The sequence below is a fragment of the Artemia sp. Qi Xiang Cuo genome, chromosome 18 (assembly GCF_049724085.1).
Source record: "Artemia sp. Qi Xiang Cuo chromosome 18, ASM4972408v1, whole genome shotgun sequence".
NCBI classification, from domain to species: domain Eukaryota; kingdom Metazoa; phylum Arthropoda; class Branchiopoda; order Anostraca; family Artemiidae; genus Artemia; species Artemia sp. Qi Xiang Cuo.
This window is the reverse complement of record NC_142811.1, coordinates 30,180,439-30,206,246: the sequence shown is the minus strand read 5'-3', so window position 1 is coordinate 30,206,246 and position 25,808 is coordinate 30,180,439. Positions and strand designations below refer to the sequence as shown.

The window sequence follows — 25,808 nt, the reverse complement described above, 5'->3', positions numbered from 1 at the left end:
TTCCCACGCGGCAAAGAGTAGTGAGACATTGCCAAGGGGTACAATGAGTTCATGTCCAAGAACACTGCATTTGACTTTGCACCGGTGCTGTGTCCGCTTGGATCGGTTGATAAGACGCGGTCCCCATGAAAAACATACCCTCCCCTCATTGAACGCTCTACAAAAAGGTGTTGATCTACGTCGGTGATTAGGCCTATTTGCTCCCTGCTAATTCTTAAAATCAAATCCATCACCAAATGGGGTGTGGAAAAATAATAGCCTATATCTAACCCAAACTCTGAATAGATTTCGTCTGTGTTCTTACAGACTATATCCAATAGAGTTAAAACGTCACTGGCCAAGTACAGTCTACAATAATCCAACCCATTTTTACAATCCCCCTTAGACCGCACCTTCTTGGCAAACTCATACTCCTCGGTTGTGCATTCACTGCTGGTCAGTGAATTATAAAAAGCTTCAATTGCAGGTAGTTTCACCTCGCTTAAGCGAGCGCCAGAACAGTAATAATCGTATGCGTATATACCTTTGCAGGTCAACAGATCATACATTTCACTGTCTGGAAAGTGCTGTTTAAGCAAGGGAAAGCTATCAGAATTGTCGCTTTTCTGCACTTGAATCAATTGACTCAATGCCTTGGAGAAAAAACTACAAGAATCTACCAACCTGATTTTATTACAGCTCGTGTGCTCATTATCAACTACCTGCCATTTCAGTTCAAGAACCAACACCGTGTCGTCTGATTCGGGGCTATTGTTGTAGGTAAATGAACTGTTTACTCATGGCCTGTCAACTCTCCCTCTCTCCATATGCATACGTACAATTGTCTTTAATATAACTTTTAAATAATAATGATATCTGTGGATTAAAATAGAGATAAAAATCTTTTGGCTAACAATTAAGTCACACAACTGATGTTCACCCTACCGAAAATTACTACCCCCCCGAGTAGCGGGCGTGCCCCACAGCCTCATGGGACCTAACTTTCCCCCTCCCACCGCCTCTTTTCCCTTTCGTCCCCTTATCCTCCTCTACAAACTCCCCCGTACAAACCCCACCGCTTTTTTGATTTTTAATCGCGAGACGATCCTCTGCAGACAAAACCATTGGATAATGAGAATTTATCAAACGAGAAATAGCACCATTAGCTGCGCCAATCAGTTTAGTCAGTGCCTTAACCATGCACTCCCCCTCATCCAATGTTTCTACTATTTCTAACAATCGCATGGTGTTAAAACTGTGTCTTTGTGCATGGGCATAGGACACTGTAATAGCTTGATCTTCTTTGACTCGGTTTGGAAATTGGGGATCGTTCACCTCCACCAGCTTAGCTTCACAGTCTAAAGATATTTTGTAGCACTGGAAAAGGGTATTTTGGAAATTTTTAAAGTGTAGAGTGTCCCGATCCCCTGAAACTATTTGCATCGTCTTATAGCCATGCCGGCTACAATGCCTCATGTGATTTTGCAACTTTAAGTCCGTCCAAACTAAAGAAAGGCATGTTTGACAGTAGATACGGGCAATCTGTTTCTTTCCCTCCCCCAGACCTCTTCTAAGATCAGTTAGAGGGTTATAATGGCATATTGAATTCGTGGGGTCATTAGGTGGTGTGTATAAAAACCAAACCCAATGTCTCACCATATCAATTGACAGGCCCCTTACAGGGAAAATCACCCTCTTATTTTAAGAATGAACCCCATCTTCAAATTCTGTTTCATACTGTATCACAGTAACTCCAATATTTAAGTGGGCATTAGCCCTTTCAAAAATATCTATAGATCGTAGCGTTACTGGGTATTTTACTTCTAAACACGAGAAATCTACAATGAGAAAATCGGACCCGTCCTTCACATGTACAGCCCAATTGTCTAAGTTCGTATTGGTAGCTTCATCTGCTAGAGGCTGGAATGCTGAGTTGAGGAAAGGGTATTTGAAGCACTTATGATCTGTTTCAAAACAGATCCGCTGGACACCAAGACAACTTTCTAGATCGGGATTATAATTTAAAACTACGGCCCTCTCAGACCCTGCCCCCCTCTTACTGTAAAACATATGTTTATTTTACATATATTTAAGCTTAAACTTTATACCACATGTACTAAAGATCCACTCCTATTTTCATTAAAGTTCTCGAGATGCGTTATAATTTGATCTACCCACTCCATGAAAACACCCTCAAAATTTTCTAAATTCGAATAAATCAAACGTAACTCGGAATGTACATAATGATAATAAACTTCACTTTTCCCCTCATTTAAATAAAACACCTTTAAAACAATAGAAACCTTAATTGAATCCCTCCCCCACAATTGAATTTGATTCTCCAGTAGCGCACGAATTTTATCCACATACTCGTGCACAATTTCTACAGGGTCAAAAACAAATTTTCCCCCCATTAGTGAATTAAAGGGATCACCAAACGTCGCAGTGTAAACAACTATTGCATTTAAAATTGTGTTGGTCAATTGAAAATTGGGGAAAGTTGTACCCCCCTCCTCCTCGTGGATATTATCCCCTCCCCCACGTTGTTCAACAATATTTGACGAATGTTCCACTTCAGTTGTTTGAAGTGGACTCGTTAGGGTATCGGAGGCTGGTGGAGGAGGAGGAGGAGGGTTCCCAGTTAATTCGTTTGTGAAATTATTTAAAAGCTGTAGTGTATTGGGGCTCAAGTCCCCAGCTCAACTGTGCTATTATCTACATTTAAAAAATCATTTAAATACTCATCAATATTATCAGGTATTTCGTCAGAATTAGCGATATCACTCCATGGCGAAATGTTGTTGGAGAGCTCCTCACCTTCTCCAACTGATGAGGGGGAAGACAAAGAATAAGGGACTAATGCACCAACATATAAATGAAAAATAGCTTATTTTCAATGTGTTCAAATCATCCCTGCTGTTAAAATTTGGATTATTATTGCTTAAAACACGCTTAATATCATTTGGTTGATTCAACTAAAAGTTCCAACTTAAGATATTTTCAATCTAAAACAACGCTTTACATAGAAGGTGGCAATTTGTTCAAAAACAGTTTATTTTCAAAGTTTTCAAATCAGCCCTACTGTTTTTTGTTTTTTTTGTTTTTTTTTTCGCGGCACTTCCCCGCAGCGCTTCCCGTGGCGCTTCTCGGGCCCGAGTCGCTTCCCGCGGCGCGTCTAGGGGCCCGCGGCGCTTACCCGCGATGCTTCTTGGGTCCGCAGCGCTTCCCGCAGCGCTTCTCGGGCCCCCACCACGTGGCTCCCAGCCCCCTTTACACAATGTCCGTCAAAAATTAAAATATTCGCTTAGACCGCCTAAGTCGCTTTTTCTTTCTAATTCCACACAGATTCAGTGAACTCATGAGTTTAATTATTGTAACCTATCGCGCGCGAGTGTTCCAATTTCCAAGATTGAACTTCAAAATGCCGAGAACCGTTAGCCTGGTTTCCCCTCACTAGAATCTTGGCAAGATTGAAAGCTATTTAAAAATATTCAGTGTAAATTAGGACGCTGATATGGATAAAATGGAATAATATCTCTCTTAAAACTATGTGAAGAATAGCATTCGCATAGTTTCAAAGGTACCTAAAACTATTCGCTTATGAGATATCAAAGCAATAGCAACAGAGAAAATAGTAAAGATTAGAAAAAAGAGGAGCGATTTCTTTTCAAAAAGTACATTATAGTGAGATATCCCCGAGGGAGGGGGAGCAGAGACCACAAGGGGTGGGGGTGGAGGGGTTAATATCTCGCTGGGATACACTTTTACACAGTGTTGAAAAATAGTGAAAAGAAAAAACATTGGAAGAAATAGATATATATTTCTATAAGATAGTTTGAGGAAAAAATACTCACATTTGCAAAGCCTGGCTGCACTTGGGAGCCAGATGGTCCAGGTAATATGTGTTGGAGGGCGGAAGGGGCAGCGTCGCTATGTTCTTCTGCAGATTGGACGGCGAGGTTATGGGATTGCATAGATGAGCCAGCAGGGTTCACCGTCCTTGTGGCCCATTGTCTTTTCGGTTTTTGACCGGACTGCATTGGGGCTGGCAGTGATGGGGCTGCCTCACCCTCTCTTGTTCTCTTGGAAGGAGGTGGGGTACATTCTTCGCTATTTGCGGTACCCATAGCTCTCTTTACAGCTGGAGGGGCAGCAAATTCTTCATAATTTGCCTTAAAAAGAAGAGAAAAAAATTAGTATCAAAATAATTTCCCCCTTTTTTTACAGAAAGAAAGTTAGTATCATCATCCATATAATTTTGTTTAGAAAAGCATTTATCTCATGTCAGTAAAGCAAAAAGTAAAAGTTTCGCGAGAAATATATTAGACTTAGAAATCAAATTTTTTTATTAGACAATCAGTAGTCTATATGCATAGGATAGAAATCATTGTTTCTATTTTTACAATTTAGAAAAAATATTAAATGTTCCAGTCTATAGGCTTTAAATTAGATCGTTAACCCATCGACCTATAGACCTAAATTTGCAAACATAGGTTAAAATGCTATTCAATTTACACATAATATAAGCTTCATGCAACTCTTAAAGACCCTTCTAGCCCTGCATTGTTTGTTTTCATTTTACACTGATGGCGGTAGATTTGAAGGCAATGCCCCCTCCCTTTTACATAATTTACTTACAATGAAGCTGTTAGAAGCAAGGCATTGCCCCCTTTCCCCCCTTTTACATACTGTCCTAAATATATTGTTAGACCTTAATTTGAAAATAATCTGTTTCACTTCTCCAAAATATAGCATCACGTCTGTGCTTAATTATTGCATCATAGCGTTTTAATTTTGACGGAAGAATACTTCCTTTGCCTAATATAAAGCCAGCTAATGTTTACAAACAGGAAAAGGGGTGACAGCTAATTTTAGCTTCGCGCTGGAACCTTGTGTCAAAACAGAGCGGCATTTTCATTAAAAATTGAGAGAAGTCAGTAGACACTTTAAATCACATTAATTTAACGAAACGAAAATTATTTCTATTTGCAAGAATTTTGTTGTAAAACAGTGAGGGGGGGTTAGGTTTTGAGGGTAAAAAGAATATATTTTATGTTTATCCATCGAGTATAAGGATTGTATAGTGATTTTTGTATTGTATGGGGGGAGGGGTGACCACCTGAATATACTGGAGGGTGACCAAGGAAAATAATTTTATTTGAAAATAAAAAACAGGAATTTAACGAATGGATAATTAATTCTATTTGCGAGAATTTGATTGTAAAAAAATGGGGGGGGGGGTTAGGTTTTGAGGGTAAAAAGAATATATTTTACGTTTTTCGTCGAGTATAAAGATTGTATAGTGATGTTTGTATTGTATGGGGGGGGAGGGGGATTTACGTGAATATACTGGAGGGTGACAAATGAAAAAAAACAACAGGAATTTAACGAAAGGATAATTAATTCTATTAGCGAGAATTTGATTGTAAAACAATGGGGTGTGGTTAGGTTTTGAGGGTAAAAGAATATATTTTACGTTTTCCAGCGAGTAAAAAGATTGCAAGGTGGTTAGGTTTGAGGGGGGGGGGAATTACCTGAATAGACGGGGAGGAGACCACGGACAATAATTTTATTTTGAAAATAAAAACGGAACTTACATGGTAAATTGAGGTTGCCAAAGCTTCAAATTTATCCATTCTAATTCATCAAATTTATCCATTGTTGTTTCAATTGTGTCACAATACTTTCTGATAATTTAATCACATTGCATGTCCGTTATATACGAAATCTCAAGGGCGAATTGTTATGTAACGGGGAAATCATATGTAACAAGCCCTCTGATTGGCGGAGAAAGGATATGTATACGACTCGCTGATTGGCTGAGAAGGAAACACGTGATGTAACTGTTTCCTAGAAACTCATAACATTTGCCTCGGAAACAACAGCAACAACAACAAATGCTGTTTCCTGACATCATAACATTTGCCTCGAGCATGTACATGTCCAAAACAACAACAAATGCTGTTTTCTATTTCTGGAAACTCATAACATTCGCTGAGAGCGTGCACTTACAACAACAACAACAACAAATAAATCGACCTTGACATTCGCTGAGAGCGTGCACTTACAACATTCTCACTGAGAAAACCATAAACCACGTGTTCTCCCTAGGGAGGCTATGCCCATATTTGATGTTAAAAAAAGTTGTAGGTGGCAGCAGGGTGTTCTCGTGGGATCAATTGAGGCCTTTCTACTAATACCTCGTGAGAGAAGGCGTAATCGAACGTCAGTTCAGCGAGACCCTTCTGGCATCCTTCTCTGAGGACTGTGAACGTTACAAGCTGACACTGAATGCAGATAAATCAATGATCCTCAGGTTTTGCCCCTTAAAACGTGATCTGGAATTCCCGCAAGCCCCTTTCCCTGTTGTTCCATCTGCAAAAATCCTCGGAGTCACATTATCGATGGACTGCACATTCACCGAACACGTGGAGAAGGTTATTAAGGCTGGCAATGCATCACTTCAGACCCTAGTCCTGATGCGAAGGTTTGGCTGCGACACTCAAAGCCTAAAAAATGCCTATATTACGTATGTGAGACCTCTACTCGAATACGCCGTCGCTGTCTGGGCACCTTTTGTCCAGAGCACTCACTACCTTTGCGATAACCTTGAATCTTTGCAGAAACGAGCTGTTAACATAATCGTTGGTAACAGAAGTGACGACTACAACAAACTCTTGCAAGAACTGAACCTTGAATCTCTCAGCGACAGAAGATTATCACTGATCATGTCCCTCGGCAAGTCACTGCTATCTTCGCCCCATCACAGACTGATCCTCCCACCCGATGCTCCTGTTAACCAAAGAACCAGATCCCAGTCAAAGCTACAACCCCTGGTCTGCTGGACCAACCGCTACAAAAACACGTTTGTCCCCTTTTTCGTAGAAGCATACAACAAGACTTAGTGTTATTTGTATTCACGTGTTAGTGTTCTTATAGTGTTATTATAGTGTTATTTGTATTTTTTTTCCATATTGTTGTAAAGACGACATAAATTAGCCATGGCTACGCTGTTCGATCTTAATAAACCTATGTCTATGTCTATGTTTAGCCCCGCGTATGCTCCTAAAGATCGTGAAGTGCTCCTGTCGTGTACAGTGTAGTTCAGCGAGGTGTAGCTGCTTTAAAAACGGCTTAGTTTGTACTTCAGCATGCAGAACCTGCAAGGGAACAATGTGTTTCAACTCCCAAAAATCGACAGCAACAATAATGAAGAGAACCTAGAACCCTAGTCGTTAATCCATTTCAAATGAAGAAGTTGTGAAACTAGTCAGAATCTGATTCTCTATTTTGTATTTTTTATAAGATTGATTCTATTTAACAGACTGTGGAGATTAGACACTATGGGTTGACCCTAAATAGTATACGAAGAGTGTTTTAAGTGTGATTTACGATACTGACCACTGAAAACTAGTTCGGTTTGTAATTCACTTTCCCTAATTATTTTCTAGAAAAATGTAGATCATTCATTAATGATTACGATTTTTTTCTGGTTCAGTGAACAACCTATTTGATTCTATTTTCGGTGTCAGCTCGTGATTCTACGTCAGAACCACACTTTCATTTAAGAAAATCGGGCTACAACGAAAATTGTATTTTTTTAGGCGAAAAATGTCCAAAAAATACAGTTACTTTTTGTATGGTGCTTCTTACGCTAAGTCCGACTTCGTTTTCGGTCTTGCCATGGTATTTTGGGTTAGAATCATATTTCAGTTCAAGAAAAGCCGGTGTCCACGAAAATTTCGATTTTTATTTGAATAACGAAAAAAAATAGCATTAAAAGCCAAAAAACGGTTATTTTGCGTTGACTCTGAATATGCGAAAATGGATATGTTGTTCGGTTTTTTTTCTCTACAAGTTGGTGTAAAAATCATTTCTGTTGCAATTTGTTTCGGGTCGACCTCTTTTTGGAGCTCATTTTCCTTTACTATTGGTATTTACTATTTGGTATTTACAAGTACCAAAACTCCTTCCCCCTACGAAAATTAAAAAAATAAAACTCAAATAAAATTCTCAAGGTTTGAAAGCCTTATTTTCCACGGGGGGGGGGTATTTTCTGGGGGGTATTTCCGTTTTTTTTTCCGCTGGGGAGGGTATTTTCTGCAGGGGGGGGGGGGTATTTTCCGCAGGGGGTATTTTCCGGGGGTGTATTTTCCGTGGGGGTATTTTCCGGGGGTGTAAACGCCTAGAACGAATATTATGATAGTTTCAGGTACCGTAAGAATATAGTTGGATTTGGGGGCAAGCTAATAAATCAATTTAGAGTTTTTGAGAGGTAATGAAATAATCTAAAAAATAATGCATATGGAGGAGGGAAAGAGGGGCTAATTCAGAAAACGAAGATAAATTAGTTCAAAAAGGTAAAAAAATGGTCCCATTGGTAAAACAATCTATATTCTTTTTTCTTAAACTTAATACATCCTCTACAGCAAAGTCTGATCTGTGAATTTAGACCTTTCGGCGAAAAGGATGAAAAGCCAAATAAAATTTTTTTTACCATTTCGGTCTAGCATTTTAGTTCAAATGATTACAGAATGTTAACTCACGGCTATTTTTTATAGGAAAATGCCTAAAAAATGTAGGCGTGTCTGCAAAAGACAGCCGAGACGAATTCGGCAGAGATAGATTCTTTCCATTTCATCCTTCTCATCATGTAACCCCTGGAAATATGTCAAAAGATTACTGGTATTGGAATTCACAGTACTATAAGTCTAAACAGGTAAGATGCTTAAATTATTTGTATAAGAAGAGGTTGATTGAAGTATTTTTCCTTTAAGGAGGGTTCATAGTACAAGTAAATTTGTCAGTGTCATAGACCTACCACAAAGTGCTTGTCGTTGAGAAGAAATAATCATAAAATAACCCATACTTGTATTTACATTAATGAAAACTAGTGTTCTAAAGTTTTGCACTCTAACAATCTTGACTATAAATTACAAGAAATTCATTTTCTATATTTTATTAATGAAGATGATAATCTTTTCGCATTTTATTATAGAGCGTTACTAAAGTTTGTTGACATCACTGTAAAGGAATAGAAAACTCTTATTAAATTTTTTTTTTTAGAAAATCAAAAACGCGATCTGATTCAAGGAAAAGTATCTAAAGAATTATCTAAAAAGGTATCTAAAAATAAGTAAGGAAATAAAACTGTACTATTCCAATCAATTGGTTCTGAGACGGAAATTAATTTAATTATATAATTTGGCTTGGAGCTTGCCTAATTTTAAAACTACCTCATCACGTTTGTTTCTGCCTTTTTACTTTGAAAATTGGAGGTACGATAAATTCTATGATCTTCCGTGCCAAGACCTTTTGTTTCCGAGCTGTGGCCTGATCTTTTGTGCAGATTAAATATAAAAAAACAAGTTTTTTAACCGAAAGTTAGAGCGACATTAAAACTTAAAACAAACAGAAATTATTCCGTGTATGAAAGGGGCTGCCTCCTCCTCAACAACTCGCTCTTTACGCCAAAGTTTTTAGTACTTTTGAAAAAAGCTCCTCATTGTTCCTTTTGAACAAACATAGCATTTCAGAAGTCGTTCTTAAGGAATTGGGAGAAAATTCAAACTTAAGCGCAAAGAGCGAGGCATTGAGGAGAAGAAAAACCCCTTCATATACGTAATAATTTTTGATCCTTTTAATTTTTAGTGTCGCTCCTTACTTTCTGTTAAAAAAAACTTGATTTTTTATATTTAATTTCCGTTTTTGAACGAATGTTTTTGAATTAATGCAGGTTTTGAAATTAGCTAACCGTATATGAATAATTAAAACGAAATTTGAATATTAATTTTACTTTTTTTAAGGTAAATTGCTTTCTCAAAATTTTGATATTACGAATTTAAGGGAAAAAGGAGGGGAGGATTCCTAGTTGCCCTCCAATTTTTTGGGTTCCTTAAAAAGGCCACTAGAACTTTAATTTTATTTACGAACGTTTTTATTAGTAATAAATATACGTTACTTACCAATTCTTTAAGAAAGACTTCTGAAACACTATTTTCGTATAATTGGAACAATGAGAAGGTATTTTCATTATAATGCTGAATCAGCACTATAAGCCCATTGTTTTGATATATATTCATTGACATCAAAATTCCGTTCTCTCAAGTTTCGATTACTATTGAGCCGTATCGCTTGTTTTTTTATTGTTTTTTTTTATGACGTATATGCGGGGGTTCGCTCCCTAGTCAATACCTCGCTCTTTACGCTAAAGGTCGAATTTTGTTCAAATCACAAACCCCTGCATCACAAAGGCTGTTTAATTAGAATAGATAGCTCTTTTGAAAGTACTAAGAAAACTTTAGCATAAAGAGCGAGATATTGACTAGGGGGCGAACCCCTTCAGATACGTAATAATTTTTGTCGTTTTAAGCTTTAATGTTGCTCCTTACTTTCGGTTGAAAAAAGTTGTTTTTTTTTATTTAATTTCTGATCGTTTTTTAAATAATGCTGGGAAATCCGGCTCCCCCTTCATAGAAATGTCTCTTCCCCCAAGAAAACATTCTCCATGGAAAAATGCTCCCTCATAACCCCCTCCTCCGATCCCCCACTAGAAAAATTCCCTCCCGAAAACGTCTCTATACTTCTCAATAACCAATACTATATATAAACAGTGGGAAAAGTTCATAACTTGCAGCCCTTCCCTCGGGAACTGTGGGGGATTCAGTCATACTCAAAGACTTAATTATTAGATTTTCGACTATGCTGAACAAAATGGCTAACTCAAAATTTTGATTGGGTGACTTCGGGGAAAAATGAGCGTGGGAGGGGGTCAAGTTGCCCTCCAATTTTTTTGGTCACTTAAAAAGGGCACTAGAACTTTTAATTTCTGTTTGAATGAGCCCTCTCACAATTTTCTAGGACTACTGGATCGATAGGATCATCCCTGAAAAAAAACAAAAAAACAAAAAAAAACAACAAATAAACACGCTTCCTTGATCTTTCTTCTGGCAAAAATACAAACTTCCACTTTTTGCAGATAGGAGCTTGAAACATCTACATTAGAGTTTTCTATTACGCTGAATCTGAGGATTAGATTTTCATGAAGATTCTATCACTTTTAGGGGGCGTTACACCTTTTTTCGAAAATAAGGCAGTTTTTGTCAGGCTCATAACTTTTGATGGGTAAGACTAAACATGACGAAACTTATATATTTGAAATCAGCATAAAAATCTGATTCTTGTGATGTATCTACTGGTACCATAATTCCGTTTTTGAGTTTCGGTTACTATTGAGCCGGGTCGCTCCTTACTTACAGTTCGCTACTACGAACTGTTTGATATATTTTTATACGTGCTCATCGGTAGTAATAAATTCGATGATTTTTTTTTTCATTCTAAGGACAGAAATTAATGAGTTTTAAACGTTTAGAATAAAGGGTATACGAATTGTGTGCTTCTTATTACTAATTTGGTTACATATCAGCGCTGTGTGAACTGATTCTAACCTAGCTGTTGGAATCGAACCCTAAAAATCAAAGGGCATATATATTTCGATATTAATTATTGTTATAAAATATAAGAGTTGCTAGTGGTCCCAAATTTTACCACGGAATAAATAAGCCATAAAAGTAGTTTAAATATTACTATTAATAGTCTAAAAAATAAACATACATAAAGACAACTTACTTAGAGTATAATTTGATTCAGTACTTTACTCAGAAAGTTGTTCTGGCTTCTCCTCCGAAAACTAAATTTAAAAAAAACAAGTTTTTTTAACTGAAAGTAAGGAGCGACATTAAAACTTAAAACGAACAGAAATTATTCCGTATATGAAAGGGGCTGTCCCCTCCTCAGCGCCTCGCTCTTTACGCTAAAGATTGACTCTGTCTTGCAACTTTATTTTTTAAAACAATAAAAAACTTTAGCGTAAAGAGCGAAGCGTTGAGGAGGGGACAGCCCCTTTCACATACGGAATAATTTCTGTTCGTTTTAAGTTTTATTGTCACTCCTTACTTTCAGTTAAAAAAAACTTGTTTTTTTTATTTAATTTCTGATTGTTTTTTAGTTAATGCAGCTTTTATTTTGGCTCACCGTCATTGAATAAGTAAAACAAAATTTGCATATTAATTTTACTTTTCTTGTGCTAAATGGCTTTCCAATAAACCAAAACCAATACTATACAGAAATACCAATACAGAAATTATTCCGTATATGAAAGGGGCTGTCCCCTCCTCAACACCTCGCTCTTTACGCTAAAGTTTTCTATTGTTTAAAAAAAAATAGAGTTGTGAGAAAGTCAAACTTTAACGTAAAGAGCACGGCGTTGAGGTGGGCACAGCCTCTTTCATATACGGACTAATTTCTGTTCTTTTTAAGTTTTAATGTCGTTCCTTACTTTCAGTTAAAAAAACTTGTTTTTTATTTAATTTTTGAACGTTTTTGAATTAATACAGGTTTTGATTTTGGCTCACCGTACATGAATAATTACTACAAAATTTTCATATTAATTTTACTTTTATTTGAATAAATGGCTTTCTCGAAACTTGTTTAATTTTATTTACGAACGTTTTTATTAGCAATAAATATACGTAACTTACGAATTAACTTAAGTAACGAACTTCTATATTCACATTCTTAATACGTATATTAGGGAGTTCGCCCCCTAGTCAATACCTTGCTCTTTATGCTAAATTTTGAATTTTGTTCCAATTCTTTAAAAATGACCCTTAATCACAAAAGCCGTTAGTTAGAATAAATAGCTCTTATGAAAGTACTAAAACATCTTTGGCTTAAAGAGCGAGGTATTAACTAGGGGGTGAACCCAATCATATACGTAATATTTTCTGTTCGTTTTAAGTTGTGATGTTGCTCCTTACTTTAAGTTGAAAAACTTATTTTTTTTATTTTATTTCTGGTCTTTTTTTTTCAAGAATGCTGGGAAATCTGGCGCCCCCTTCATAGCAATGTCCCTTCCTCCATGAAACTTCCTTCATGGAAAGATCCTCCCACATAAAACCCCAACCCACCCCCCTCCCCCCACTACCAGAAACCCCCCCCCCCTGAAAGCGTCTTGATACTTTACAATAACCAATACCATATGTTAACATTGGGCAAAGTTCATAACTTTCAGCCCTCCCCCCGGGGACTTCGGGGAATTAAGTCATCCTAAAATACATAGTTATCATATTTTCGACCATGCTGAACAAAATGGCTATCTCAAAATTTTGATCGGGTGACTTTGGCAGAAAAATGTGCGTTGGAGGGGGCCTAGTTGCCCTCCGTTTTTTCGATCACTTAAAAAAGGTACTAGAACTTTTAATTTTCGTTCCAATGGGCCCTCCCGCGATATTATAGGACCACTGGGTCTATACGATCGCCCCTGGGGAAAAAACAAACAAATAAACACGCATCCTTGATCTTTCTTCTGGCAAAAAATACATAATTCCATAATTTTGTAGATATGAGCTTTAAACCTCTACAGTAGGGTTCTCTGATACGCTGAATATGATGGTGTGAATTTCATTAAGGTTATATAACTTTTAGGGGGGTCTTTCCCCCTTTTTTCGAAAATCAGCCAAATTTTCTCAGGCGCGTAACTTTTGATGGGTAGGACTAAAAAACTTATATATTTGAAATCAGCAGTAAAATCTGATTCTTTTGATGTATCTATTGGTATCAAAATCCCGTTTTCTAGAGTTTTGGTTACCATTGAGCCGGGTCGCTCCTTACTTACAGTTCGTTACCACGAACTGTTTGATAGATGTGCAGTACCTAGCATTTTGACTCCTAAGATGCGAATCTGTTCAAAACATAGTTCATTACCACCAAGTACGATTTGGAAATATTTAATTTCGGCGTATGTCCTAGCATGCATGTTAAATTGCAAAAATACTGAGAATTTTGTACATGGTTGACTTTTAAAGAGTTATCTATTCAATTTATTTTTAATCAAAGTTTGAAATGCAGTTTACATTCAAAAGTCATTTTTTGGAGCCCATGTTAGGAAAAAGAATTTTTGATTATTTTATTTAATGTTAGGTTAGGTTAGGTTAGGTGTAAGTTTAGGTTAAGTAAAATTAGGTGTAATTTTCTATTCATAGGTGTAAGTATAAAGAGGCGCAACCTTTATGATAAGGTCAGGGAAATTTTCTTTGGGGGAAAGCCGATTTCTGTTCTTAAAAAAATGAACTTGAGGCCCGAAATTTTGTATTTCTATTAAGGGACTTAAAGACCGGATGGATCAGAGTTCAGATGGATCAGTTTTTCCTTTTCCTCTTTTTTTTATATCAATGCTCAAATAGTGAATTCTTTTGTCGTATTCTCAGGGAGAGGGCTGCTGCTCAGATACTGCGATATCTTTCCATTATGTCTCACCGAACGATTTATATGTGCTGAACTATTTGGTTTACGGCGTGAGACCTTATGGCATTGGACTACCTCATTATCCGAAGGTAATTATTATAATTAAACATTTTTAATTTATTTTTGCTCATTTTTTGTTTAATAGAGTTCTTTACTTTTCTTTGAAAAACTTTTTTGTGGAAAAACTTTTTTTTTAATTAATTTCTGTTCATTTTATATTGACATAGTCTTTTCAGGGAAGAAGAAAATAATACTTTAAATCTTTTCGTTTTTTTAAGAATTTATAGTTTGGCCTGTTTTTTGTATACTGGAGAAAAATTTTCTGCAATTTTTAACAACATACACCCTTTTAAAAATCTGGACACAAATAGTAGTGTTTAATTTAGTTTCATACCTCCTCTAGTTGACCTGAAATGGAAAACTTGATAAAATTCACACAAAAATCTGTTTACTTTCTTTGATAGCTTGGATACACTTACGCTATTTTGATTTAGTTAAATTTTTAAGTTTGAACGTTCAAACAAATATTTGAACATAATACCCTCAGTCGCTCTTGGGATTCTGCTGAGATGCCTTATTGGGAATTAGCATTAACACAGTGCATTTTGATTTAATCTTAAGGCAAAATTTAGTTTTTAAACATAAGGGCAAATGGGAGGGTGGGCGTGGGAGGGAAATTAATTGCCCTCCAATCACTCTCGACTATTAAAAAGGGAATCAGCCCTTCCTATTTTCAATCGAATGAGCCCTTTTCGAAGTTCCTACGACAACTGTTTCGATACGAAGTGCCCTGGTCTAAACAACAACAAAAAAAAAAAAAAAAAATACATTATACCCACATCGATCTTTATTTTAAAAATGTCAAGCCTTCCAATCACTTTCGACTATTAAAAAGGACACTAGACCTTTCGATTTCCAATCGAATCAGCCCTTTTTGAGTTTCTACGACAACGCTTTCTGTAAACACCTTATATGCCCCTGGGCATAAATTACAACCCTTACCCTAGGGGCTGTAAGGGTGTTTGTCATCCTCTAAGACCTAATTTCCAGAACTTTCAACTACATTAAACAAAATGACTATTTCTAAAAATTTCGATTGGATGTGTCTGGGAAAATGGTGGGCGTGAGAGGGGCGTTAGTCCCTATCCAATCACTTTCAACTATTAAAAAAGGCACTAGCCCTTTCAATTTCCAATCAAATGGGCCCTTTTGAAGTTTCTACGACAACGCTTTTAATAAAAACCTTATATGCCCCCAGGGCATAACGCACAACCCTTGCCCGGCGGAGTGGGGGGGGGGTTTCATCCTCAAAGACCTAATTTCCAGAACTTTCGGCAACGTTGAACAAAATGGCTATCTGAAAATTTACATTGGATGTGTTTGGGGGAATGGTGGGCGTGAGAGGGGGGTTAGTTACCCTCCAATCACTTTCAAGTATTAAAAAAGGCACTAGCCTTCTCAATATCCAATTGAATGAGCCCCTCTTGAAGTATTTACGACAACTCTATCTATAAAAACCTTATATGCCTCCAGGGCATAACTTACAACCTTTGCCCTGGGGGCTCTGGGGGATTTTTCATCCTCAAAGACCTAATTTCCCGAACTTTCAACTCTGTTGAACAAAATGGTTGTCTGTAAACTTTGAGTGAATATGTTTGGGGAAATGGTGGGTGTGAGAGGGGGGTTAATTACTCTCCATTCACTTTCGACTATTAAAAGGGGCAATTTCAATTTCCAATCAAATGAGCCCATTCTGAAGTTTTTACAACAGCTTTCTCTATAAACCTTATATGCCCCCAGGGCATAACTTACAACCCTTGCACTGAGGGCTCTGGTGGGGTTATCATCCTAAAAGACCTAATTTCCAGAACTTTCGACTACGTTGAACAAAATGGATATCTCAAAAATCTGATTGGATGTGTCTGGGGAAATTGTGGATGTAAGAGAGGGATTAGTTGCCCTTCAATCAATTTCGGCTATTCAAAGGGCACTAGGCCTTTTAATTTCCAATTGACTGAGCCCTTTTTGAAGTTTCTACAACATCGCTTTCCATAAAAACCTTATATGCCCCCAGTGCATAACTAACGACCCTTGCCCTGAGGACTATGGTGGTGGAGGTGTTGTCATCCTTAAAGACCCAATTTCCAAAAGTTCCAACTATGTTGAATAAAATGGCTATCTAAAAATTTTGATTGGATGTGTTTTGGGAAAAGGTGGGCGAGAGAGGGGTGTTATTTGCCCTCAAATCACTTTCGAGACTATTAAAAAGAGCACTAGCCCCTTGAATTTCCAATCGAATGAGCCCTTCTTCAAGTTTCTAGGACAAAGATTGCAATAAAAACTTATATGCCCCCAGGGCATAACTTATAACCCTTGTCCTCAAGACTGTGGGGGGAGTGTTCTAATTAAATGTATGATTTCCTGAACTTTGAACTGCGCGGAAAAAAATTGCTCTCTCAAAATTTCGTTTGGATGTTTTTGGGGAAATGGTGGGCTTGGAAGGCGTGTTAGTTGCCTTCCAATCACTTTCGACTATTAAAAAGTGCACTAGCCATTTCAATTTCCAATCGAATGAGCCCTTTTTGAAGTTTCTACAACAACGCGTTCTATTAAATCTTATATGCCCCCAGGGCATAACTTACAACCCTTGCTTTGAGGGCTATTTGGGAGGGGGGGGGGTTCATCCTCAAAGACCTAATTTCCAGAACTTTCAACTATGTTGAATAAAATGGCTATCTTGAAATTTTCGAAAGGATGTGTCTGGGAAAAAGGTGGGCGTGAGAGGGGGGTTGGTTGCCTTCCAATCACTTTTGACTATTAAAAGGGGCATTTGCCCTTTGAATTTCCAGTCGAATGAGCCTTTTTTGAAGTTTCTACGACAATGCTTTCTATAAAAACCCTATATGCTCCGAGGGCATGACTTACAACGTGTTTGTAGTTGCCCTTAAATCACTTTTGACTCTTAAAAAGGGCACTAGAACTTTGAATTTCAAATCGAATGAGCCCTTTTTCAAGTTTCTAGGACAAAGATTTCAATAAAAACTTATATGCCCCCAGGGTAAAACTTATAACCCTTACCCTGAAGACTGTGGGGGGAGTGTCCTGCTCAAATGTATAATTTCCTGAACTTTAAACTGCGTGAAACAAAAAGGGTATTTTAAAATTTTGATTGGATGAGTTTGGTGAAATGTTGAGCGTGGAAGGAGAGTTAGTTGCCTTCCAATTCCTTTCGACTATTAAAAATGGCACTAGCCATTTCAATTTCCAATCGAATGAGGTCTTTTTAAACTTACTATAACAACGTTTTATACAAAAACTTTATATGCCTCTCGGGCATAACTTACAACCCCTGCCCTGAGGGCTGTGGGGGGGGGGGGGTTGTCATCCGCAAAGACCTAATTTCCACAACTTTCAACTACGTTGAACAAAATGGCAATCTTAAAATTTTGATTGGATGTGTTTGGGGAAAACGTGGGCATGATAGGGGGTGAGTTGCCCTCCAACGAATTTCGACTATTAAAAAGGGCACTAGCCCTTTGAATTTCCAATCGAATGAGCCTTTTTTGAAGTTTCTACGACAACGCCTTCTATAAAACCCTATGTGCCCCCAGGGCATAACTTGCAACCCTTGCCCTGAGGGCTGTGGGGGAGTGTCCTCCTCAAAAACATAATTTCTATTTGGAAATTGACTACGCTGGACAAAATGGCTATCTCACAATTTTGATTGGATGTGTTTCGGGAAATGGTGGGCGTGGAAGGGGTGTTAGTTGCCTTCCAATTTTCGAGTATTAAAAAGGGCACTAGCCACTCCAATTTCCAATTGAATGAGCCCTTTTCGAAGTTTCAACGACAACTTCTTCGATACGAAGGGCCCTGGTATAAAGAAAAAAAAAAAAATTGTGCCAACATCGTTCTTATATGCCCCCAGGGCATAATTTAAAACCCTTGTCCTGAGGGTTGTGGGGGAGTGACCTCCTCAAAAATATATTTTCTATCTGGAAATCAACTACGCTGAACACAAAATTGCTACCTCAAAATTGTGATTGGATGTGTTTGGGGGAATGATGGGCGTGGGGGGGGGGTTATCCTCCAATCACTTTTGACTATTAAAATGGGCACTAGTCACTCCAATTTCCAATAGAATGAGGCCTTTTCGAAGTTTCTATGACAACTCCTTCGATACGAAGTGCCCTGGTCTAAGACAAAAAAAACAAACAATACATTGTGCCAACATCGTTCTTTACTTTGGCAGCGCTATTGCGCTGCCTATGATGAAGTACTTTATGCATGCCGAATACGAGCTTCAGAACAGAACATGAAAATGAAAAACAGAAAAGGAAATTGATTTATAAAAGATCTAAAGCCGAACTGGTCAGCCATGACAGAAAAAAAAATTTAAATATAGATACGACAAACGGGTCTATGGCCAGTAAATGAAACCGAAGAAAAAAAAAAACGATTATTTCGCCCGTATCTAACAAGGCGTCTGCAACGTAGAGAAAAAAGAACTAAAACTAAAAACTATACATAAAACTAAAATAGACTAACGTAAAAATATAATATACACTTATTTAACATTTACAATTTGAATTGTAAATGTTAAATAATTTTATATTATATTTGTAGGTTAGTCTGTTTTAGTTTTATGTATATTTTTTGTTTTTAGTCTATTTTTTTCTCTACGCTGAAGACGCCTTGTTAGATACGGGCGAAATATTCGTTTTTTTTCTTCAGTTTCATTTACTGGCCATAGACCCGTTTATTGTATTTATGTTTTGTTGTGTTTTCGGAAATTGATTTTTTTTTTTAATTTCTTGTTTCAGGTCAGTCTTTATTCGTTGCTTCTTTCTTCGGGGCGACAAACCTTAACAGATCTTTGATTCTTATTAAATTGAGGCTTCTTTCAGTTTATGAGCGTTCTATTTCTTGGACTTCAATCTCTTCCCGTTAATATAAGCTTCTGACAGAGCTCAAACAAAGTCGTGTCTTTCTATGGCTATTTTGCATTCCTTGATGTCCCTGCAAAACATGTTTGGGACCAAAGACGCTCGGAATATCCCTTGCAGAACTCCAGTAATTTTCTTTTCGAGAAAGTGACCCCTCAGTATCTTTGATTGCTTGATCCATCTTCGTTTCTTCATCGCTTTTGCAAATTGCTCCAAACTTTCAATTTGATTCTGAAGACAACTTAGCGCTATCTTTATTCCAAGTGAGATTTTCTTGTCAGTCCTCTGCACATTAACGCTCAACTTGTGTATGATTGAGTCTTGAGATTGAACACATATCTGCACTTGAACTTAGAGGCTGACATTTATGTAGTTCGATGAACTTTCCTTTAGTTTTAGCCATGCATTAGCTCGAATCAATACAAGGAATGGATCCAATATGCTTTCTCACAGCATTTAAAACTTCTTGACTTGTCTTTTTTCATTATATCTGTGTTAGACTGATATAAGCAGGATCCTTTGGATTTTTCTGTCTGTGCTAGTATATACGAATTTCTCCTGAAATGTCAAGTGCATTGAACTTTTTATACAATCGGCTTTGCATGGCTTTGACTCATCGCATAAGTAGTAAGCAATTGCGTTTTGTATCTTTGTATAATAGCAAAATTACCCTCCCCAAGCTACTAGCATTATTTTTTGTATTGACTTATATAAATTTTATATATTTCCATATAGTTTGTCCTTTTTTTGTAATTTTTTTGAGAATATATACTTTCCAAATAGAGCTAAAAGGTAGGTTTTTAAGTCCAAGCCCTTTTAAAATCTTGAATTTCTTGTTTGTTTGTTTGTTTTTTGTTGTTTTTACGTTAATCTTTTCTTAGATTTCAGATAAATCGCCTGTTCGTTTTTTTATCTGCCACGTATGAACATCAAACACGATTTGTGAATATTGTGGGTTAACTACCATGTTTCGGTTTTGAATTTTGTATTAAATGCTGAACATGTCTTCATCAAACTCCTACTTTTGGTAAAAATTCAATGCCCTCACTGAAGCATGTGGTCTGCATGCAGTAGTTTTGTTTAGGAGTTTAAAGTCATTTCAGTCTATTCTTATTATTATTATTATTATTATTATTATTATTATTATTATCCAAAAATCCTTAAATCACAAGATTAATGGAATCAAGTACCATTTGAGAAATATTTACATACTATGTTTTGCTTTTGAACAAAACACAATAGCTTCTGATTTGTAATCAAAGAAGCTTCATTACCAACTCTGGTTACAATAGGAAGCCATTTTGGGAGCATGTATGGTTAACACTTTTTTTGTTTCAAGACACCCGTATTGCTATTGAAGCCGTATACTTGTAAGTAAAACAGAGTCTTTGAAAGCCTTTAAATAGTAACTTTAATAAAATCAGAAAAACATTTGGAGAATACCAAATTAGGTTTTATTTATTCATTCATAGAAATTTCTTGAATATAAACTGTGATGGAAGTTGGGAGTTATTATGAAATATTTAGGCTGCTCGCTTTGTTTTGTTTTAGGAGGTTTATCTGTATTTTCAACACCGTTTGCAAATTGTTTTCTTAGTATGTTTTGGTTTCGGGAGTGATTCAGTATTTGGTTCTTCAGATGTTAAATAATCTAGCTCCAATAATTTGGTTCCTTCGATATTAAAATAATTTAGCTCAGGAATGGATGCGTCTATGCATTCTTGGTTTAAATGATTAATTTTGGTTTAAATGATAAACTCTGGTTACAATAGGAAGCCATTTTGGGAGCATGTATGGTTAACACTTTTTTTGTTTCAAGACACCCGTATTGCTATTGAAGCCGTATACTTGTAAGTAAAACAGAGTCTTTGAAAGCCTTTAAATAGTAACTTTAATAAAATCAGAAAAACATTTGGAGAATACCAAATTAGGTTTTATTTATTCATTCATAGAAATTTCTTGAATATAAACTGTGATGGAAGTTGGGAGTTATTATGAAATATTTAGGCTGCTCGCTTTGTTTTGTTTTAGGAGGTTTATCTGTATTTTCAACACCGTTTGCAAATTGTTTTCTTAGTATGTTTTGGTTTCGGGAGTGATTCAGTATTTGGTTCTTCAGATGTTAAATAATCTAGCTCCAATAATTTGGTTCCTTCGATATTAAAATAATTTAGCTCAGGAATGGATGCGTCTATGCATTCTTGGTTTAAATGATTAATTTTTGTATATATTTATAAATTTTTTCTTATAAAAAGTGGTTCGAAATATTTTTCATCAAATGCATAAAATTTCAAATGCATAACAATTGGACTTCTAAAACAAACTGAAGAATTCTATAGGAAATTCAACCTGGCTTTTTACCTTTTTTTACTTTTAATTTTTGCTTTTATTTACTATTTTGATATTTATTTATTTATTTATTTATTACCCGTCAAAAAAAGGTACAAAAGACGGAGTATCACTAAAAAAGAAAAAACACACAAAAAACAAATTACAACACATTACACATAATCGAACAAATTACAAAGACGAGAAACAAAAACTCAATTATACACTACACTGCAGGTACGTAAGAAATTTTACTTTTTAAACTCCCAAGCACTGAAGAAACATAAGCAATATGATTGATAACTTCAATTCACCTAACCTAACCTACAGCAAAATACTTGATAACTTCAATTCAAAATCAACGGACTCAATTAACTAGTTTAAATATGACACGAGACGGTAAAAAGACTATATATGACAAGAAATGTGCAAATAAAATTAAATGGACAGCGATTTACTGCCTTAGCAAACGGTACCAAGGGTGGGAAGAGACTTTTTCGTTGTAACGTTTAATTTGATCAATTATAGCTGCCGTTGGGTCCACAATTTTAAAATTTTGAACAAGGTGCGAATTTCTTGTCCACGGCGGGAGCCGCAACAAGAACTTCGCATACTTAAAAAACACGGATCTGAGCTTTCTTTTCTCTGGCCCAGGAAAAATTTTCTAAAACGGGCTTAGATAAAGGAAATGGGGAAGGGATACTGCGTTATAAAGTCGAGCCAGAAGTAAACGGTTGAAATGGATTTTAGATGAGACTTAGATGAGACTTTAATAATTGACGTCAATTCTCTTACCATTTCTTCTATTATTTGATTTTTACCAAAATCTATTTAGGGCTGGACTCCACCTCCCCCTCCCGATGAAGAAGGAACTGCCAAGCCGTGGATAGGAGCAAAAAAGGAATATGAAGAGAGATTAAAAAGTGACCCAGAATTTAAGAAGATAGAAGACGAAAAAGAGCAAAAAGCGAAAGAAAAACGGCTGAAAGAGGTAACGGTTTTTACGTCTCTGTTTTTATTTTAAGGAAAAATGTGGTTTAGAAATAAAAATCTTCGAAGTAAAAGTAAAGAGTATGAAAAGATGAGTATAAGCAACGTCCAATAATAAGCCCAGTTGAAAATGAACAAAAATAACTATGAAATGAAACCCCAAAACAAACGGAAAATAAAATTGAATAGTTCTTGACAAATAACTGTAAATCAAATGTGTCTTGTGCTAATAGTAACCGAAACTGTGATTTTTCTTAATACTATTTTGGAATTATTCTTTAAAAGCTATGAGCCTGAGAATATTTATTTTATTTTAGGAAAAGAAAGAGAAAAACCCCCTAAAATGGTAGTGATCTTGATAAAATTACACCGTTAAATACAGAATATCAGAGACTCCTACAAGGATGCTTTCAAACTCTTATCTACAAAAATATAAATTTCTTTATCCTTTTTAGAGAAGGATGGTGACGAATGTGGGCTAATTGGTTTGCTTTCTTTTTGATCGTATCGAACCAGAGATCCTAGGATTTGGGAAGACAGCTCCTTCAAATAAAACTGGAAGTTCTAGTGCTGGCTCGAACTGGGCCAAATTCACCCCTAGTCTTCCTTGATTCCGGGGAGTTCTATTGCACTAAGCATTCCATATGACTGCAGTAGGCTTACAGCTCCCATTTTATTGCAAAGGGGGGGTGGGGGTGGGGTTATCCTTTTTCCGAAGTTTTGTTCAAATAACTTGCTTTCAAAACAAAAAAATGATAAACCTAAAATTCGTTTTTGATATTTCAGATTTCCATCCCCTAAAAATAATATAAGAATTGAATTTAAATTATTATATGTCAGTAGAAAGGCCTCATGAGCTCCCGTACGAACAACTTGGTTTATGGTTTTTGTCAGTGAGAATGAAAAAACAGGATTTTTCTCACTTGAAAAATCAGGAATTTTCTCACTTTTATGGTTGGACGGTTATGTGTGTTGGTTAATTTATTTGATGTTTTTCATGGATGTCAACATCAATTTATGTCTGTTTTATGGTTTTTGTCAGTGAGAATGAAAAACAGGATTTTTGTCACTTTGATGGATGCTTTCTGGATTATTGATTAATGTGTGACAGGTGATGTCAAGATTGAATGATTTGTGATGAAAAAGGAATGGGTGAAGTTTATTAATGTCTTTGATGTATTTCCAAGAGAATGTTTCCGGGGCAAAGTTTATTAATATCTTTGGAGTTCGACCAGTAGAATTGTTTCCGGGGCGAAATTTTTTAATGTCTGACAGATGATGTCATGGTTGATTGATTTGTCAAGAAAGGGGAATTAATTTGTTGTTTCTAAGGGGAATTATTGATTCACAAAAAGGTTTCTTAGTAATTTGAAATGTGATAGCGCAGGGATGTCAAAAACAAAAGGAACACACAGAAACTACGTATAGGGGTTATTTGAGCGAATCCGTTTTAGACATTTTAGGGAATTATTTCGGCGAAACAGTTAGAGATATTTTAAAAGATGATTTTAGAAGAGGTTTTAGAAGAGAATTTGAGGGTGAAACTCTGTGGTCGTTATAATAAACAAGTTCTATTTGAACAGTGTCGTGAGGTCCTCTACCCCAACCCCAAAGGGTTCCGATCCCCCAACCCAACCCCAAAGGAATCCTCCGGCCCCCCAAGGGACCCCGGCACCCCAAAGGGTCCCCAGAGCCACCATTTTTTAATACTTTTTTAAGGCCTTATTATATCTTTTCAGAGCAAGTTACTTTCTTAATGTCCCTCCTAAACCCATTTTACAAGTTGAAGTACCCATTCTTCTCACCCACAACTTTACTTTACAGCATATTGAATTCTCCAACACCATGCAATACTTTTCATAGGGCATTTCCGAACAAGTATATCCTTCTTAAACCCATTTTACAAGTTGAAGCTCCCATCCTTTTCACCCACAACTTTAATTTAGAGCTTTTTGAATGCCCCAATACCAAGTAATACTTTTCAAATGGCATTTCAGAAGAAGTTCTTTTCTTAGTGAGCTTCCTAAGCCCATTTTACAAATTGAAGTACCCATCCTTTTCACACACAACTTTACTTTACAGCTTTTTGAATGTTCCAACACCAAGCAATACTTTTCAAAGGCATTTCAGAACAATTTCTTTTCTTAATGTCCGTCCTAAACCCATTTTACAAGTTGAAGTACCCATCCTTTTCACCCACAACTTTACTTTACGGCTTTTTGAATGTTCCAACACCAAGCAATACTTTTCAAAGGCATTTCAGAACAAGTTCTTTTCTTAATGTCTCTCCTAAACCCATTTTACAAGTTGAAGTAGCCATCCTTTTCACCCACAACTTTACTATACCACTTTTTTGAATGCTCCAACACCAAGCAATACTTTTCAAAGGCATTTCAGAACAAGTTCTTTTCTTCCCTCCTAAACCCATTTTACAAGTTGAAGTACCCATCCTTTACACCCACAACTTTACTTTACATATTTTTGAATGCTCTAACATCAAGCAATACTTTTAAAATGGTATTTCACAGCAAGTTCTTTTCTTAATGTCCCTCCTAAGCCCATTTTACAATTTGAAGTACCCATCCTTTTCACCCACAACTTTACTATACAGCTTTTTGAATGCTCCAAAATCAAGCAATACTTTTCAAAGGGTATTTCACAACAAGTTCTTTTCATACTGTCCATCCTAAACCCATTTTACAAATTGAAGGACCCATCCTTTTCAACCACAACTTTACTATACAGCTTTTTTAATGCCCAACACCAAGCAAAACATTTCAAAAGGCATTTCAGAACAGTTTCTTTTCTTAGTGACCGTACTTAATCCATTTTACAAATTGAAGTACCCATCCTTTTCACCCACAACTTAGTTATAGGTAAGAGTTTGAAGTTTTACCTTAGAGACTTAGCTGAGAGTTCTAGTTTGGTTTAGTTTTAGTTAAAAGTTAAGAGTTTTTAGCTTAGAGTCTTAGCTTAGAGTTTTTGTTAGAGTTCTAGTTTAGTTTAGTTTTAGTTAAGAGTTTAGAGTTTTTAGATTAGAGTCTTAGCTTAGAGTATTATTTAGAGTTCTAGTTTAGTTTAGTTACAGTTAAGAATTTAGAGTTTTAGCTTAGAGTCATAGCTTAGAATTTTACTTAAAGTTATAGTTTGGTTTAGTTTTAGTTAAGAGTTTAGAGTTTTAGCTTAGAGTCTTAGCTTAGAGTTTTTGTTAGAGTTCTAGTTTAGTTTAGTTTTAGTTAAGAGTTTAGAGTTTTACCTTAG

At 36.3% G+C, this 25,808-nt stretch overlaps 2 protein-coding genes across 4 annotated transcripts in view; one reads left to right on the top strand and one right to left on the bottom strand.

Annotated features, from left to right (window-relative positions):
- The window catches only part of LOC148941400 (glycoprotein-N-acetylgalactosamine 3-beta-galactosyltransferase 1-like), an 880,586-nt gene that overhangs the window by 207,122 nt on the left and 647,656 nt on the right, over nt 1–25,808 (bottom strand). The gene's annotated exons all lie outside the window — the stretch shown is intronic.
- Nucleotides 1–25,808, top strand: part of LOC148941403 (glycoprotein-N-acetylgalactosamine 3-beta-galactosyltransferase 1-like) — a 190,913-nt gene that overhangs the window by 71,001 nt on the left and 94,104 nt on the right. The window contains exons 7-9 of the mRNA XM_089104560.1: nt 8,541–8,698; nt 14,247–14,372; nt 22,393–22,548. Coding sequence (XP_088960686.1) covers nt 8,541–8,698; nt 14,247–14,372; nt 22,393–22,548 — 440 coding nt within the window. The remainder of the gene's footprint in view (nt 1–8,540; nt 8,699–14,246; nt 14,373–22,392; nt 22,549–25,808) is intronic.